The sequence below is a fragment of the Elgaria multicarinata genome, chromosome 4 (assembly GCF_023053635.1).
Source record: "Elgaria multicarinata webbii isolate HBS135686 ecotype San Diego chromosome 4, rElgMul1.1.pri, whole genome shotgun sequence".
NCBI classification, from domain to species: Eukaryota; Metazoa; Chordata; class Lepidosauria; order Squamata; family Anguidae; genus Elgaria; species Elgaria multicarinata.
Window position 1 is genome coordinate 93,061,108 of NC_086174.1, and position 17,364 is coordinate 93,078,471.

A 17,364-nucleotide genomic window follows, 5' to 3' on the forward strand; every position below is an offset into this window, starting at 1 on the left:
CACTCTCCCTAAAGGATCAGGTCCGTAGTTTGGGGGTGCTCTTGGATCCAGAACTGTCACTTGAGGCACAGGTGAACTCAGTGGCAAAGAGCACCTTTTATCAGCTTAGGCTGATATACCAACTGCGCCCTTATTTGGACAGAGATAGCCTAGCTACAGTTATCCACGCTCTGATAACCTCTCGTTTGGATTAGTGCAATGCGTTATACATGGGGCTGCCTTTGAAAACGGTCCAGAAACTTCAACTGGTACAAAACAGGGCAGCACGGTTATTAACAGGGACTGGCCGACAAGACCACATCACACCAGTCCTTTTCCAGTTTCATTGGCTGCCAGTCCAGGTCCGGGCCCAATTCAAAGTGCTGGTATTAATATTTAAAGCCTTAAACGGCTTGGGGCCAGACTATCTAAAGGAACACCTCCTCCCGTATGTACCTGCGTAAGGTCATCCCCGTAAGGTCATCCTCAGGGGTCCTTCTCCGCAAGCCCCTGCCAAAGGAAGTGAGGCAGGTGGCTACCAGGAGGAGGGCCTTCTCTGCTGTGGCACCCCGGCTGTGGAATGAGCTCCCTAAGGAGGTTCACTTGGCACCTACATTATATGTCTTTAGATGCCAGGTGAAGACATTTTTATTCTCTCAGCATTTTAACAGTCTATAAATAAATTTTAACTTGGTGTTTTAAATTTATAATTTTGTATTGCTGCTGTTTTTATCTGGTTGAGATTTTATATTGTATTTTATATTATGGTTTTATACTTTGAATGGTTTTAATTTTTGTGAACAGCCCAGAGAGCTCTGGCTATTGGGCGGTATAGAAATGCAATAAATAAATAAATAAATATGGCCACTCTCCACTCATTCAGTTATTCCTGAGAATTCAGGCAGTTCTTCAAAGCCACTGCATTCTTGTTTTTTCTTAGCTGAGTTTCTGAATTTTGAACTGCTGATTTGTTGTGATTTCAAGCCCTTAGGTTACAATTATAGCCCCGTCTTTTTAGGTGTGTTTGATCAGATGCTATTATCTTACCTGGTTTGAAGGTGGAGTGGCTTGAGAAATGATTTGTGATGAAATGTAACTTGCCCTTCTCTGGGTCTGTTCAGAAGTCACCGTAAACCCTGCTGAATAAGGCTTTTGGTTACACAGCAGGGGTTAAGGTGTCTTGTGCAATGTGTTTTGCTAACCCCTGCTCACTCACTAGCCACAGTCAGACCATCTGCAGCAGGGTTAGAGGCACTAACCATGGCTTAAAGTGTTGTGTGTGACAGCATGGCTTGTGGTTAGTGCTAACCCCAGAGAACCACAGTTTTGCTAACCACAGAGCCTGAAGTGTAATCTGAACAGGCCCTCTCTGTGTTATCTGCCCATTCTCCACCATTGCCTGTTCTAAAATATTGATGTTTTGGAGTTCAAACTATTCCCCATCAGATGTTTAAGGGAACCCATAGTGCCATAGGATTTCCTGCAGAGAACAAAGTCAGCTATCTGCCTCCTTTACAATCCCAGTTCCAGCACTAACTAAATTCCTGTTACGCACACAGTCCTCACTTGCCCCTTCCCCTTGGCTTGTGTTGGAAAGAAAGAGAAGTAATCTCTGCCCATGACCTGTGCCTCCTTGGGCCATTCTAGCTCCTGTTGAAACACATCTTCAGAATGTTACTAGCTAAGTTACTGGTACTTTGTCCAGTCTTAAGAGCTCAGGGCGCCCACACTGATAGCTCTACTTACAAAAATCAGAGTCAAGAATTACAGAATTGGAAGGGATCCAATGGGTTCATCTTGTCCCACCTCCATCTCATAACAATGTTTTCCCTATTTTTAACTAGTGTCCTAACAATGATTTGTGCCAAAGAATCACTGGACAAAGGCAGCACCCTGACGTGGGACAAATATATCAGAGGGAAGAGTGGGATCCTGATATTATTGAAAAGCGTAAGAAAAAGAGGAAGGAACCACGTAAGCCCATGGATGATGAAGAGGAAGAAGAGGAGGAGGAGGAGGAAGAGGAAACAAGTGAGGTACCTGACCCAGATCTCCTGAAGAGTCAGTATTAAAAATATTATGAGTAAAAGACCATTCAGAAACAGATTTTCAAATACATGTTCCTCAGTTCTATTTGTAATTCAATACAAAATTAATTCCTTGATAGATGGAAGAAGAACAGTCAAATAAAACAAAACATACTTTCCTAGTAACATGAAGCTGTAATATAGGATGATTATTTATATATAATACCTAATCATCCTATATGGATTTTTTGCCGTCTTTACAGCAATATGCATAATGTAAAGGGTCTCCTCTATGCTCAATAAATTAGTGTGCTTATGTGAATTTGTATCCTTTATTTTTGTTTTGGAAGGCTCAGGGTTGGTAGCTATAAAAATGTGTCTAGAAAAAATAAAGTATAATTAATTAATTAATTAATTAATTAATTGCTTACCTCTGTATGGCAAATATTTGCTCAAACAAAAATGCATTACACTTTCTCTAAAATGCTTCAGCCAGCCTTTAACAGTCTTCCTGGGAAAAGGAAACCCCGTGGTTATTGGGCAAGTAGAGAGTGACAGGTGACATAAGCTGTTGGAAGAAATGGAATGCCTAAAGAGCATCTATCGTGTGGTTCCCATCTCAGGCGTACATTCACCTGAAAGAGCTCCACCCTAAAAAAGATTATATATGTTTTAAAAATGGTAAATGTCATTAATTTTAATAGATCTGGAATAAAGCTTTGCTGAAGATTCAGTTCATTCAATCCACAACTTAACCAGCTGACATTTCAATGAAGACCATTGAAAGCAGAGATTGGAAGGAGGCCGTGGGATTGCATTAGGTTAGAAGGTTGCGGATAGCTGTCTTTAGCATCAGTACACATTTAATAACAAACCAGGGGCTGCAGAAACGAGGGGGGATTTATGTGCAAGAGGGGAGGAAGTGTATAATTCAGCATCCTGTTCCTGATCTTTTAACCATAGTTAAGGATTGACTACCATTAGTTGTCTACAAGCTGTGGTTAGCAACAGTATGCTGGGATGCGGATGTCAGTGATCAAGGCAGATGCTGCATGATCTTGAGAGAAAGAGAGAAGTAAGGGAAATGTCTATGATGAAAAAATGGAATATGAGTTCTGTAATTTGGTGTGCTAGAACAGAGGATTGGCTTGGGGAACATATCAAGGGGTGCAGCGTGATGAAGAAATTGTACACCTTTGATCATTGGAAACACCCTCCAAATTCCAATCTAGTTTCCCTTTTCAAACTATCAGGACCACACTTTATTTACCCCAGTACATACCCAAGCTTTATTCACATAACAGAGGATGCGCACACAAAACCCTTTCCTTTTACAAAACTGTAAGCCTATGCGGCAGGGTCTTGCTATTTACTGTTTTACTCTGTACAGCACCATGTACATTGATGGTGCTATATAAATAAATAATAATAATAATAATAATAATAATAACACCAAATCCCTTGGTGCTTGGAGTTGCACCAGGGGTGGGCTTTGTCCAAAGTCTCCAAACCTGCATGCTGAAATTCAGGGGATTCTGCCTTCTAGGTTCTTTATAAAACACCATGTCATTCAATTTGAGCCATAAAACAAATTGCTGTTGTTGTTGTTGTTGTTGTTGTTTTTCATCAGGTGAATAACTTTCAACTTGCTTTGGGCAACATAGCCAACTGTTCATGTTTGTAGCTCCCTGTAATGTCAGAGTAGGAACTAGAATCAAAGTTGCTATATTCAATTTTCATTACCAGAAAACAACGCAAGTTTTCTTTTCCTCCTAGGCAATAGCTGATCAACTCATGTTGACAGAAATTTTGCCAAGTTTAGTACAGAGACCAGAAGATTTTTTTGAAAATGCACAAGAGAGAATTGCCGTCTATAAGGATATTATGCTACTTCCTCTAGAGGTAAGAACAGAATGGGCTACATGGTGCAACTTCTAGAAGTAAGAAATAAAGAATTGTAGAATCGTAGAGTTGGAAGGGGCCTATAAGGCCATCAAGTCCAACCCCCTGCTCAATGTAGGAATCCACCTTAAAGCATTCCTGAGAGATGGTAAGGCAAGTCTCAGATAATAATTAAAGCAAATCTCAGACAATCATTTCTTTTAACATTTGTTTGATATTACTGACTACCATGTATACCCTGGCTATGGATCCAAGAGTTGTGTCGCTACATTGTACTGATAAAACAAATGCGCCCTGTCTCAATATATTGTTGACATTAAATGTACTAATCAAAGCAGTAGTTGTCATAGCACAGAATTGGAATTCTGGCTTGGGTTCAAGCATCAGGTGGGGGAACTGTAAAGCATCTGTTGAAGGATGAAGCATTTCCCCAACATTCATAACAGTGTGCACCAGGGATTCCCCGGGGAAGTAGGGAGAGGAATCCTTGCTGTTATCTCCAGTCACAGATTGCAGATAACAGTGGGGATTCCTCTCTGGCTCCTCCCCAAGCCCCAGTAGAGGCAGGGCTTGCAGGCCACATGTAAGGAGCACAAGCCTCAATAGGCCACAATTTCTGCACTCACAGTTTACAGTACACTACAGAGGAGTGAATATTGTCTCTATTCGCCATCCCTGTTGGAAGGCTTTGGCTTTTCATGCCATTTGTATTTTCACTGGGTTGTAGAGTGTGTTAGGCCTTAGCTAAACCTATGGGTCTAGCGCAATGGAGGGGTGAGGATCTCGCAATATTATTATCGCCAGATCTCCCCCTCTGTTTACACGTGGCACGTGATGGCCTCAGAAGTACGGGACGTTGCACCTGCCATTTTGTTTTTTGTTGGAGAAGAGCGCACAAGCGCTCGTGCGCAAAACATCAGGGTTTTTTAAATTTTAAATAATTGTTCTTGCTCCCCCTACCCCACCCCCAATGGGCACAGAGCTCCTGAGGAGCTGTGTAACTACGAAGAGCTGTGACAAACCGCGACACCTGCCCACATGTTCCGCGGTTTCGGGATCAGCCCGAGACCGCGGAAAAGGGAGCTAAAAGGGTAGGCCAATATCCCGGGGAAAGGGAGGGATTATCCCTCCCTGCTCCCGGGATCCCCTGTGCCTCATGTGGACACACAGGAATTATCCTGGGGATCGTCCTGGGATATCGCCCCATCTAGCTATGGCCTTAGATGCTTGTCTTATGGTCTTAACTGGAATTGTAGTTTTGAGTTAAGATAAAGTTCTGCCGGAATCTTATTGTTGTTGTTCATTCGTTCAGTCGCTTCCGACTCTTCATGACTTCATGGACCAGCCCACGCCAGAGCTTTCTGTCGGCCGTTGCCACCCCTAGCTCCCCCATTGTATAAAGGTAATAATCTTATTACCTTTATACAATGACTATACTTGGCATATTGCATACAGTTTTGGTTAGCAAATCTCAAAATGGATATTGTAGAACTGGAATGGTTACACCGTTGAGGGCTTTTTAGTTTAGATTAAAGGCATGTTAGAGGGGACATGACAGAGGTGTATAAAATTATGTATGCTGTGGAGAAAAGTTTTCTCCCCTCTCATAATACTGGAAATTTCAGAACAAAGAAAAGGAGGAATTTCTTTGTACAGCGCATAGTTGAACTGTGGAATGTGCTACTACAAGGTAAGGGTATGAATGGCTACTAGTAATGATTGTTAAATATTATTACCACTATCAGAGAGTGGAGGACACGAGCAGGATGGAGCTGTTGTGCATATGTCTTCCTCGTGGACTTCCCCCACAGGCATCTGGTTGACCACTGTGGGAGTTGAATGGTGGACTAGAGAGGCTTTGCAAATATGTCAGTGGAATCGGTAGATGGAGTGGGAGAAGAATCAGATCCAGTATATTTTTTTCAGTCAGCTATACTCAGTTACCAAGCATTTGTGTTTCCTTTTAAAAAAAATATTCAGGAATTAATGGCTGAGCAAGATTCCCAGTATCTGATTGAATTAGATGGAAATAGGACTGCAGAAGAGCTCTTTACGGTAAGTATGCAGCAGTTATTGCATTTTACTTTCAAAAGAACCATTATTATTCTCACTACCCATTTTGCAATTTTTAAAAAAAGATATGTTAATGGATACTTGCTGTCAATGTCAATAATGGTTTGCTTATATAATACACTTATACCCTGATCCACAAGCCAGTTGGGTCCACCTACTGTAGTCAGAAGGCAAATTAGTCCAAGAATTACTTATATCTGAGAATCCTGGCTTAAAAGATTTGTAGATCAGGTTATCATCAGTCTTCCCACATCTTGTACACAAAAATTACCATGGCAAAATGTTCTGCCAGGATCTAAAGAACATTTTAAAGCTTGCTCCCATCATTTCCACTATTTGAATACTTCATTGGAGCCTTATGCCGTCTGCACAGGAAACATACTAAATTATGTACAGGACATGACATTGAGAACTATTTAGTTATGTATGTAGGGACACAAATTTTATTACAGCAAAATCAGATAAATATGGAATATAGCACAAGTGGGCAAACTTCAGACTTCAGGATCTAGTTTGTTTTTTACTAGAACCCCAAGGATCAGGTCCACCAACTGAAGTCTGATGCAAAATAGTAGCTCAGAATGGGAGTGGGGAACATACTCTTAATATGAAGGTACAAGAGTGCCTCTGAGCATATGCTCATCCTAGGATTTATTTATTTATTACACTTATATACCGCCCCCATAGCCAGGGCTCTCTGGCTTCAGTACAATAATGAGCTCACAGTTTTAGTACTGAAAACAGATTCCTGGGATGAGCATGTGCTCAGAGGCATTTTCTTCCTTAAGTCGTGTCACATAAAAATCCACTCCTGGTTTTCATCCCAAGCTTTCTTCCATCTTCGTTTATTTTAGAAGAGGGTGAGGAAACCCTTTTCTGGTTCCTGTTCTTAAACAATTAGAAGTCAGAAACACTTGGTGATCTGTTGCAAATAATCCAGTCATCTACCAGTAGATTCTGATCTACAGGTATATATCCAGAATCTCATTAATGCATGTTCACACCTCCCTCACAAGTGAGCTTTCCTGCACAGCTAATTGGATCCTGAAGTTCTCCTTCAGTGGTAGAGATTATCTAAGAGTGAGTTACTCTTCCCACTTACTTCAGAGGCAGAGTCATACAAATGACTCACTGCTTGGGCCCCTTCAGCGGAAGGGACCTTCCTTGTTCCAGTCTTGCTTGCTTCAAGAAAACTGGGTGTTCGCATAGCTCCATCTTTGCCAACCTTTTTTGAAGGGATTCTTTGAATCCATTCCGCTATGTGCATTGGGAAGACATGTGCTTCCAGGCCATTCTTTCAGAGGTGGAAAGCTCTGCATTTGTAGGGCTCTGGCTCATGGCTGGCATCTTTCCTAGGGTCAGGTGACATGGTTTTAAAAAAGAGTTAGCAGCTTTTGAAAACCGCTGGAGCAAGTTTCCAAATAGGCATTTTATATTTCAAAACACACAAATGATATAGTTTAAATATTTCAATGGCAATTTATTTATGTTTTAAAACTATTGTTTCGTTTAGTCAGTAATAGCCCGTCTCCAATCCATGGGCCTACGAAATGGAGCTCTTATCACCAAACTTCAGAGCATGGAGGAAGAAATATTAGATGGACTGGAGAATGTAAGCCCATATTTGTGTGTGTTATAGCTGGTTGGCCGTAGCAACAGCATATAATTAAATAAGAGGGCCATTGGTGTCAACATTGATACAGAATTTAGAAACTCTTTTTTTGCACGTAGCAGATTCAAACATATGCTGCATCTGGAAGAATAGATTCAGTGCAGCTGACAAACAGTTCATCCTGATTTCTCAACTCAGCACTGTTAATGGTCTCCTATATTTAAAACTGTCTTCCAAATTCCATTCCCTTTCTAAAGCAAATAATCCTACTAATTTCTTATTCTGCCGGGCTATTTCCCCCCCTCCCTGGCTTCAGTAAGTCCTGTAACACCTACCTTGATTATGCAGTGCCATTCATCCACGAAGCTACAGTTCATTAGTCAGTGATATGTAAAGTCAGTGCACTAATGTTTGGAAATGTGTGAAGGTAAAATGTAACAGACTTTACACCTGCTTTTCACTGTTTTATTTTTGCACTCAGGGTGAACTTTTTCGGGTGATTGCATCCTATAAGCTTGTAGCACCTAGACACAGGTGGCGCCGCAGCAGATGGGGGCGAGCCTGCCCTGTGGCTTTAAAAGGTGGCGAAATTGTCATGGGATCAGCAGACAACGCTGTTAGGTAAGCCGAAGTCTTGTGTGCCTTAATGCAAGCTCTCCCATTCTAAGCCTGTAGTTCCATGCTTTTGTTTTCTCTTTTTTAGCTTCTTAGGTAAGATGTACATGCTTTCAACTGAGGAAGCACTGAAAGAGTTTATGCTGAATCCTCGCCCCTACCTGCTGCCGCCTATGCCGCTTCCACCTTGCAAAGTCATAGTAATTGGACCTTTGTTATCTGGGAGATCAACCCTTTGTGGCTTGATTGCAAACCATTATAAGGGAAAGGTGGGTATAAATTCATCTTGGCATCTAAATCACATGGTTTCAGATTGTAGACTGTTTTATTTAAAGAGAAATAAGAATCCTAGGCACATAATGGCTTTGCTGACAAGGAACTCAGCACGGGGTCCCAGAAAACACACTTTACCAAAAGAGTTTCTCCTTTGCCTCAGTGCACAAAGGTATTAGTGTAGCCCAGGGCTTCTTCAGTGGGTCTACTCTAAATATGACTTAATCTGGCTCCACCCCATTCTTAAGAGTGTCTTTTATCAGTTTATATCTGATACCCTGGCTATGCCCCCTCCTACAGAATACGGCTCTGGTCACCATCGCAGCCGGGGTTTCCCTGAAAATGGTTTAGAGGTTGCATCTGATCAGGACTGCTGCTGCCCATTGACTGAGGAAGCCGATAGGGGCCTAACTGTAGGGTGACCATATGAAAAGGAGGACAGGGCTCCTGTATCTTTAAAGTTGCATAGAAAAGGGAATTTCAGCAGGTGTCATTTGTATATAAGGACAACCTGGTGAAATTCCCTCTTCGTCGCAACAGTTAAAGCTGCAGGAGCTATACTAGAGTGACCAGATTTAAAAGAGGGCAGGGCACCTGCAGCTTTAACTGTTGTGATGAAGAGGAAATTTCACCAGGTTCCCCATATATACAAATGACACCTGCTGAAATTTCCTTTTCAACACAACTGTTAACAGGAGCCCTGTCCTCCTTTTCATATGGTCACCCTACCCAACTGGCCTTTTGTAACTGTTGTCTTGAGCATCACGTTACTTGGACCAGAACTGCTTTTCTTACATTTCTTGTATATACGTGCCTTCACCTCTTCTGACTAGAAAACTATCATTTGGGTAGGATGTAATTTAAAATAATGCTAAATATGCAGACTGGCAGCACTGCATCATTGCAAACACCAGTGACATTGCTTAAGTGTGGGAAGAAGCACCACTCTGAATAAGCTGTGCCTGGATAAGTATCAGGGTTGGAGGTCAGGAGGCAGCCTGCCCTTAGACAGGCTGGCAGTTCTACAGGTTCAGGCAGGGCTTCCAAGAAGTCTTGCAGTTCAGCCTGCAGTAAGTAATGTGCTGCTCAAAAGAGTAGTTACAAAAGGCCAGTTGGCCCCCTATTGGCTTCCTCAGTCACCTGATTCTGCTGGGCCTGTAAGCTGCAGTACACCATCTGGCCATCTTCAGATGTGGCACCATAGAGCAGTGTCAGTCAGGTCACCAGTTCCCTTGCCCTGCAGGCTGCTCAGGTGGTTCAGGGAGCAAGTCACCTGGGCCCCGCTGTCCAAGTGTCCAGTCCAAACCCCCTGTCTTCTCACAGAAGAAAATAAATTAGATGTTAAATAAAGCAGTAAAGCAGCAGTTTCTGCAGCTGAAACTCTCCCCACGGCCTGAGTTCGATCCCAGCGGAAGCTGGTTTCAGGCAGCCAGCTTGGGTCGACTCAGCCTTCCATCCTCCCGAGGTCAGTAAAATGAGTACCCAGCTAGCTGGGGGAAAGGTAATAACAGCCAGGGAAGGCAACGGCAAACCACCCCGCTATAAGGCCTGCCAAGAAAACGTCAGCGAAAGCTGACGTCCCTCCAAGAGTCAGCAATGACTCTGTGCTTACACGAGAGGTTCCTTTCTTTCCTTTCCTTGCACAAAATCAGATTTATTTAAAAAACAAAACAAAACTATCTATGATATTAGAGGTGGATGGGCAGGACAGTAGCAAAAATTAAGGGCGTTGCAAAGTGCTTGTCCATACAAATAAAAGGGACATTGCAAGAAAGTTAACTCTTGTTTTGTGATGTACTAACTTTCATTACGGAACTTGGAAGTAGAAGCACTAATTGGTGGCTGCGATCACTAGGAGGTGGGACTGCTCATGCTAGCAGGTGCAAACATTCCTCCTTGGTTCTCTAAGATTTAATTTTCAGTGGCTCTTTTTAGGTCCTTGATATGGACGTTCTTCTGAAAAGACAGTATGAAGAGGCAAGAATAGAACTTATTGAACAGACTCGTTCCGAAGCAACAGAGGCAGGCATTGCCAAAGTGAAAGAAAAACTGCAAATAGAACAAATGTTAAAGGATCAAGGTGAAGATATTTAATATAAAATTGAGGATGTTCAGTTGCTGGTGTCATATTGAAATGTTATTCTTCAGGCCTTCTTTGCAAGTGAAGGATGTGAATGGTGTTTTTATGTAAACTGCATGGTTAATAATTTAGGATATTTAGGCCATCTGTGATCTAGTAGCAAAATTCAAGTCATATACAGTGCAATCCTATGCATATTTTCTCAAAAGTAAGCCCCTTTGTGTTCAGTGGATTTATTCCTAGGCAAATCTGCCTAGAATTATAGTCTTATTTGCCTTAGAGTGCAATCTTATTCATATCTACTCAGTAAATCTCATTGAGTTCAATGGGTCTTATTCCCTGGTAAGTGCACATAAGATTGTAGCCAAATGTTGGACGAATGAAGGACTTGGTAATCTTTATCCAAGAATCAAAAAGTGGTGGGGACCCACCTTTTTTATAACTTTGTTACTTTCAGAGTGTTAATTGGATGCCTGTGTTGGATATGAAGAATAACAGTGCTAACCTAACCCCCCACCCAACGGGGAGCTGTCAGAGGGGAAGTAGAATGAAGGAGAAGTGCCTCTCCAAGTAGAGCACAGCCACCTGGGGGCCTCACAGAAAGCTCTCCAGGCATAAGTCTACACCAGCAGTGTTCCCATTATGCAATCCCATGCATGTTTAGACTAAAAAGGGTCCTATAACTCCAAGCATTCCCCAGTCATTAATCTGGTTTTTATACACTGCTTGTGAGTTTCCCAGACACATCTGATTGACCACTGTGGGGAAGAGGATGCTGGACTAGATGGTCGGATCCAGCAGGGCTTTTGTTATTATCAGTTCTTCTTCATGGTCTCTGTGCATCACACATATGAGCCCTGCACCTGCGCGGAGCTCGTTTTGGGAAACGTCTAAAGCTGAAGGAACGGTTTGGTGGGAACCCCTCCCCCATGCCCTTCTCTTCAGTTCTCTTTCGACTGCCTTATTAGTCGAATGCATCATAGGGAACTTCTGTGTTTTCTAGTTAGAAAACAGTGCCCATTTTTTTTTCTCTTTCCTACTTTTTTCTTGATAGATAAATCTATACTACTTCTTTTTTTCCTCAACAACTGTTTTTCCGTGATTGGGGCAGCATGGCCGTGAATGCCCCCATTCTGCAAGTGCATTGAATGCAGCAGCAAGCTCCCACCCTATGACTTCCATTGTAATTAAATTAGGGAAGTAAAATGCTTGTAAACATTTTTAAGGGGGTTGTTGACAGTTGGCTACATTGACCAATGCTTACTGCTGCATTTTGTTTCATTGCAAACATTGCTGCTGTTCTGTTCTCACTGGACTTCCTGTATGGAGAATGACAGCGTTGCTCAATGTGAAGAGCCACAGTCACATTACCTTTTACAGTAATTTTGACTTGACAAATTGTCTTACTGACATATTTGAAATTTGGGGGTTGGATCCAATTGATGACCCTCCACTGCGGAGAAGCTCTTTGATCCAGTCAAAGCTTCTGTTAGCAGGATGAGGAAGGAGGGGATTTTGGCAAGACCTTTTCCATCCTGCACTCCCTGCCCCCCCAATGCTCTCCCAAAATCTACTCCAGAGGCTTGAAAGACCATTTGGAACACTAGAAGGAGGTGCAGAAGGGAGGGGGAAATCTACAAAAATCATCTCCTTTCTTCTTCTGCTGACAGAATTGTATGTAACTCTTTATCTTCTCTCCTCCTTCTAAAGACCAGATGTATTCATGTCTGTTAACACTTAAAAAAATATCTGAGGGACTATTTCTCTTAATTTTGCCTCATGTACACATCTTGAAACTCTTTCTGATGTACCACTTCCCCCCCCTCCCCGTGAATTTAGATGCTCCGTTGGTCTGTCAAAAAGTGTGTCAGCACTTCAAAGGGAAAATGTGCTTCCCGTTTTTTGACAGAATTTCTCGCTATTTAATTATCTCTTACAGTTTCACTAGCTGCCCAAGAACCTGGTGACAAGGATTTAGACAATTATGAGGAAAGCATTCACACTGATGAAAGAAGTTCAGTGCTGCCTAGTGTTACAACATTTGCTAGCCCAAAAGGTGATGTAATAACTTGGTTCTTTCATAGAGTTTGTAGGAGAGCATGGGGCAGCTCTAAAGCCCTCACTTCTTCCTCTATATTTAAAACTCATTCTTTTACTTGGGGGTGGGAGCATGTGCCCTCAAGATGCTGGTGGATTGCAACTTCCATCAGCCCTAACCAATGGTGAGGGATGATGGGAGTTGCAGTCCAACATCAGCATCCTTCCTTTAGATCATACAAGGTGTACAGCTGCAATCCTATGCACAATGGAATGAGCCCTATTCAACAGAGTGGTCTCCATCACACCAGTGATTTATCGCACACTCCCCATGCCTGGTATGCAGTTTGCAGCCTAATACCCACATGACGTCATCCACGTCCTGCACTCATTTCAGCTCTTATCCTCCATGGGGGGATCTACACTACTGCTTTAAAGCACTTTATAACAGTTTTGACAACTGTTGGGGCCCAGGACACACTGCATATACAGGTTTCAAAAAGTTTTCAAAGCGCTTTAAAGCGCTTTAAAAGCAGTAGTGTAGATCCCCCCCCATGTTTCATTTCTTTTTGGAGCACAGGAAGTCTGGATTATTTTCTCTACCTGCAAAATAAATGCTCTCCTCCCTCCTGTGTATTTCTGTGGTTGTGTTCTATCGACCATCCCATTCTTTGTTGGGGGGCGTGTGTGTCTAAGGGTGGTCTCATTAACAAAAGAGGAGGGTGGTGTGATTCTTCACTCAACCGTGAAGGGAGAGAGGTAAGCATGCATTGGATTTTAGTATGAATTGGATGTAAATGCAGTTGAAATCAATGGGATTTACACAACCCTGCAACCCTCTCTAGTTCATGGTCCAAAGCCTCCAGGGAGGGTGTTGGGAATGGGCGTAGCTTAGGCAACAAGGAATAACCACGAAAGTACATAGGAGAGAGACAGAAATTTCCCAGAGTGAGTTCAGTAACAAGAGAAGCTACTTCCTCGGAAGAAGCAGTGCAAGACCAGGAGTGCCCCATGCCCATTACTAGGGACGGCAATGTGTCCAACTACCACCAACCAATGAACTGTAGGGCTAGGTACAAAGGAAAGCTGAGAGTGCATCTCAATGAAACAACAGCAATACACTGGTGCTCAGGAGAGGTGTAAAGATGAATGAAACGTAAAAGCACAAAGGTGTAAATGCTCAGGCTTTCACACGCTATGGAAACAAAGGCGAATAATTCGAGGGCAAACATGTAGGTGTGATGGAGCTCAGTGAGACTTACTTCCAAGTAAACATGCTTAGAATCAGACTGATTTAGGTTAGGGGTGCAGAACCTTTTCAGGCCTGTTGGGTGGCAGGGGGACACTTATGCGCACGCACACACACACATAATTCTTACCAATTTGTCTCAGTTCCATTCATGCCTACTCAGACATAAGTCCCAATGCAACCGGTTTCAGGCACGCAAAGCAGCTCAATTCTATACATGTTTGCTTAGAGGTAAGCCACAGAGTACAATACAGGGGGAGGGAAAGGGACTTTTAAAACACAAGTCTCCGATTTCCATGACATGACCAGTTGAAATTCCCTGCTCTTTAAATACCTTTAAATTTAAATTTTATTACTATCTTAATAGAAAACTGTATTACCTATCTTTTTTTATGCATCTTTTTTTTAAAAAAAGTGTTTTTCAGTTAGTAGCATTGGAGGTGGGGGGAAGGCAGTAAAAGAGGGAGACGTTTTCTTAGTCGGAACGCAGAAAATCATTGTCTACACCACTGAATGTATTTTCCCCTTGTCTATTACCGGTATTAGAGAGTAGTGCCATAAAAGAAGAAGATGAGAATGAAGAGATGGCTTCATCCCAAACTGAAGAACAAACCGGTATTGATAGCAACAGTAGTTGTAATGATTCTAATGGAAGTGATCTTCGTGGTGGTAGAATTTATATATTAGTTGTGGCCGAAGAGTTTGTTTATTTGTTTCAAACATTTATATGCTGCGTTGGGAATATATGGTAGGCAACTTTTCATAGCAAAACATACTCATGTGGAAAAAACAGCAGCAACAGAAACTTGTATAAAAGCCAGATAAAACCATCAGACTAATGCTAAAGCAGATGAAAATCCTGGGCAAATGAACAGTTTGTGCCAGGCAAACCTCCCTAGGGAATACGTTGCAAGGGTGAATGTCACAGAAGAGAAAGGCCTACCCTGAATCCCTTTCAGATGACTGAGAGCGGATCTACACTGCGTACTGAAGGTGCTTGCGTGCGCCTGCAGTGCGCCCCCAAAGCGATTGTGTAGATCCTGGAAGGAAGAGGCGGAGGAAGAGGCGGCTGGGGAACCCACTTCCCCGCCGGCCTCCTGCTGCCGGCGAAAGAGCCACCCGGGTCGGAGAGCTTCTTCCGCTCTCTGCCCCGCCTTCTTCCGCCGAGTGGCTCTTTCGCCGGCAGCAGGAGGCCAGCGGGGAGGTGGGCGGCGGCAAGGACATGGCCGGATTCCCCAGCCGCCTCTTCCTCCGCCTCTTCCTTCCAGGATCTACACAATCGCTTTGGGGGCGCACTGCAGGCGCACGTAAGCGCCTTCAGTATGCAGTGTAGATCCGCTCTGAGAGACCCAGAGAAGGGGCTCTGATGATAGTTGGGCACATTCATGCAGGATGAGGCAGGGATTGAGGTACTATGGTCCTAAAAGGCTTTAAAGGAACGAGAGCAGTTTTTCAGGACTGGTGAAATGGGTTGCCTAGCCCCAGTCCACTTAATTACCTCACTAAAGCTCTCTGAGCTTTGAGATAGGTGTGATGTGAGCATATATCAGCACCAAAGTGGTTTCCCTTGGTGGCCTGTGAAATAGCTTGTGCAATTCTTACGTTCTTGCTGGATAATTTGATAAGCCTCCTTTTACTTAGAGACACCACTAGCCCAGGGTTTTCCACTTCTGCTCATTCACTTCCTGGATCTCTTCAGAAGTTAGAAATACTTGCCTACATCTGGAATGTTCACTCTCCAGTATTTTTCCTGGCTGATACTGTGTGATGACAAGTATTACCAGCCCCCTACTTCTGCTAGTTCTCTATCCTTCTTGCTAGATACTTCCTTTTCTATAGGCTGTCCCTGGCCTTTGATGTCATGGATCGTGACATCACGAGATGAGGAGTTCCTTAAGAGTACCACAAGAAGAGATGTTGTTGATGTTCCTATTCTAGGATGGGATGTGTTTGATTAGTCCAATGTTTATATTAGCACAAAATGTATACTTTAAAATATTCTATCGTAATAGATGTCATGAGTAGGTTTTGGCACTGCCATGAAGCATTGTAGTTTTTAACTAGGATTTAGTTAGAACTCGTTTGAAATGTCAGAATCTGTACAAGTTTATCCCTGTCAGTGTTCTCAGAGAAGAGCAGATGGCAGTTGCTTCTCCCAACCCAGTGTGATCTTGAGAGGCTGGGAAGCTGTCTGTGAGAACCTGATAGAGTTTTGGAAGAGGTAGAGGCTTTGCAGAAGGAGTTACTCAGATTGAAACATCATCTTGGTGGGCTGAGCAGTGCCGCCCTGTTTCGACCAGGGCATTGCTAAAAGGCCAAATCCCCTGTCTGTCAAGTGGTCTGGAAGAGGCCTACACCTCCCTTTTTAAGCTGGTGCGAAGACAAGGAGACTTTGCTAGGAACATCTGCCCTACATTTCCCAGAAAAGCCTCTCTGTTTAGATCTGGGACTTTGAAAGCATTCTGCACATGGGTTGGATTTTGGATTACTAAGAACTTTGCATGAAAAGTACCGTGAGGCTTTTCATAGACTTGAATTCGCATTTGCTGTAAATTGTGTGTTTTTGTTTGTGGTCAGCATAGTGTAGTGGCAGACTGGGCTTATTATGACAGTTGGACTTTTCCTCTGCCGACTCAGGCAGGAAGTTCCCAATGCTAAAACAAGCACAGGACTCCTTGTGCCTGAAGTTTTACCTTCCCCATGATCTTGTTTACGCCTTGACCATAGTCCCTCGCCTTACCAATGAATGATCCACAGTTGGACTAGCTCTCTTGGAGTGGTTTGTTAAGTTTTTCAAGAATTTCCTCTTGTGATTGCGTGAGGGATCACATCAGGAATATTTCCCCTCATCTGGGTTTCGAACCCATTTGGAGATGGCAACGGGGAAACCACGTTGCTATTGTAGTGATTAGCTTTTGACTGTTCTGGAATTTCTTAGAGTCTATAGCTATTCACCATCAGCTATATGATTTCTGATCTTTGTAACCATTAAGCTTTTGCTGTGGGATTTCCTGCAATAAAGAAGTCTCACTGATTTTGGTGTCCCGTGTCAGTTTGCCAGAACGTGTGCTTGCCTCAGGGACTGGGAAACCTGACTATACATGACATAGAAAGTGTTGTATAAAATGGCTGGCACAATGAACATTGATGGAAGCCTCCTGTCAGCAAGGCAACACTAACTGGATTTCACTTTTTTTTTTCTTAACAGAATCTTCATTACAGCCAGCAGAATTGGAGGTACTTCCTGACCATCCAGAGGTCCAAGAGATGGTACAGAAAGCTATAGAAGCTGCAATGTTGTCTCCAATAATACTGCCACCAGAATTATACGCTGACGTATTGGAAGAAGCCATTGCAGAGGTAAAGCGCCGCTATAAAATGAAAGGCATAATTTTAATAATCTGCTTTTTCATAATTTGCATTTTCATGTATTTCTGTTCAAATTCTCTGTATGAAATATGTCTAGAATATAACAATTATAGGTTAATTTAAATCTGAGATCTAACTGCTAGGTGTA

At 42.8% G+C, this 17,364-nt stretch overlaps 1 protein-coding gene across 1 annotated transcript in view; it reads left to right on the top strand.

The window, feature by feature from the left end:
• The window catches only part of AK9 (adenylate kinase 9), a 66,103-nt gene that overhangs the window by 10,294 nt on the left and 38,445 nt on the right, over window positions 1-17,364 (top strand). Inside the window, exons 7-16 of the mRNA XM_063124797.1 lie at window positions 1,824-2,015; window positions 3,783-3,908; window positions 5,889-5,963; window positions 7,495-7,593; window positions 8,075-8,214; window positions 8,297-8,477; window positions 10,417-10,561; window positions 12,501-12,617; window positions 14,394-14,462; window positions 17,056-17,207. Coding sequence (XP_062980867.1) covers window positions 1,824-2,015; window positions 3,783-3,908; window positions 5,889-5,963; window positions 7,495-7,593; window positions 8,075-8,214; window positions 8,297-8,477; window positions 10,417-10,561; window positions 12,501-12,617; window positions 14,394-14,462; window positions 17,056-17,207 — 1,296 coding nt within the window. The remainder of the gene's footprint in view (window positions 1-1,823; window positions 2,016-3,782; window positions 3,909-5,888; window positions 5,964-7,494; window positions 7,594-8,074; window positions 8,215-8,296; window positions 8,478-10,416; window positions 10,562-12,500; window positions 12,618-14,393; window positions 14,463-17,055; window positions 17,208-17,364) is intronic.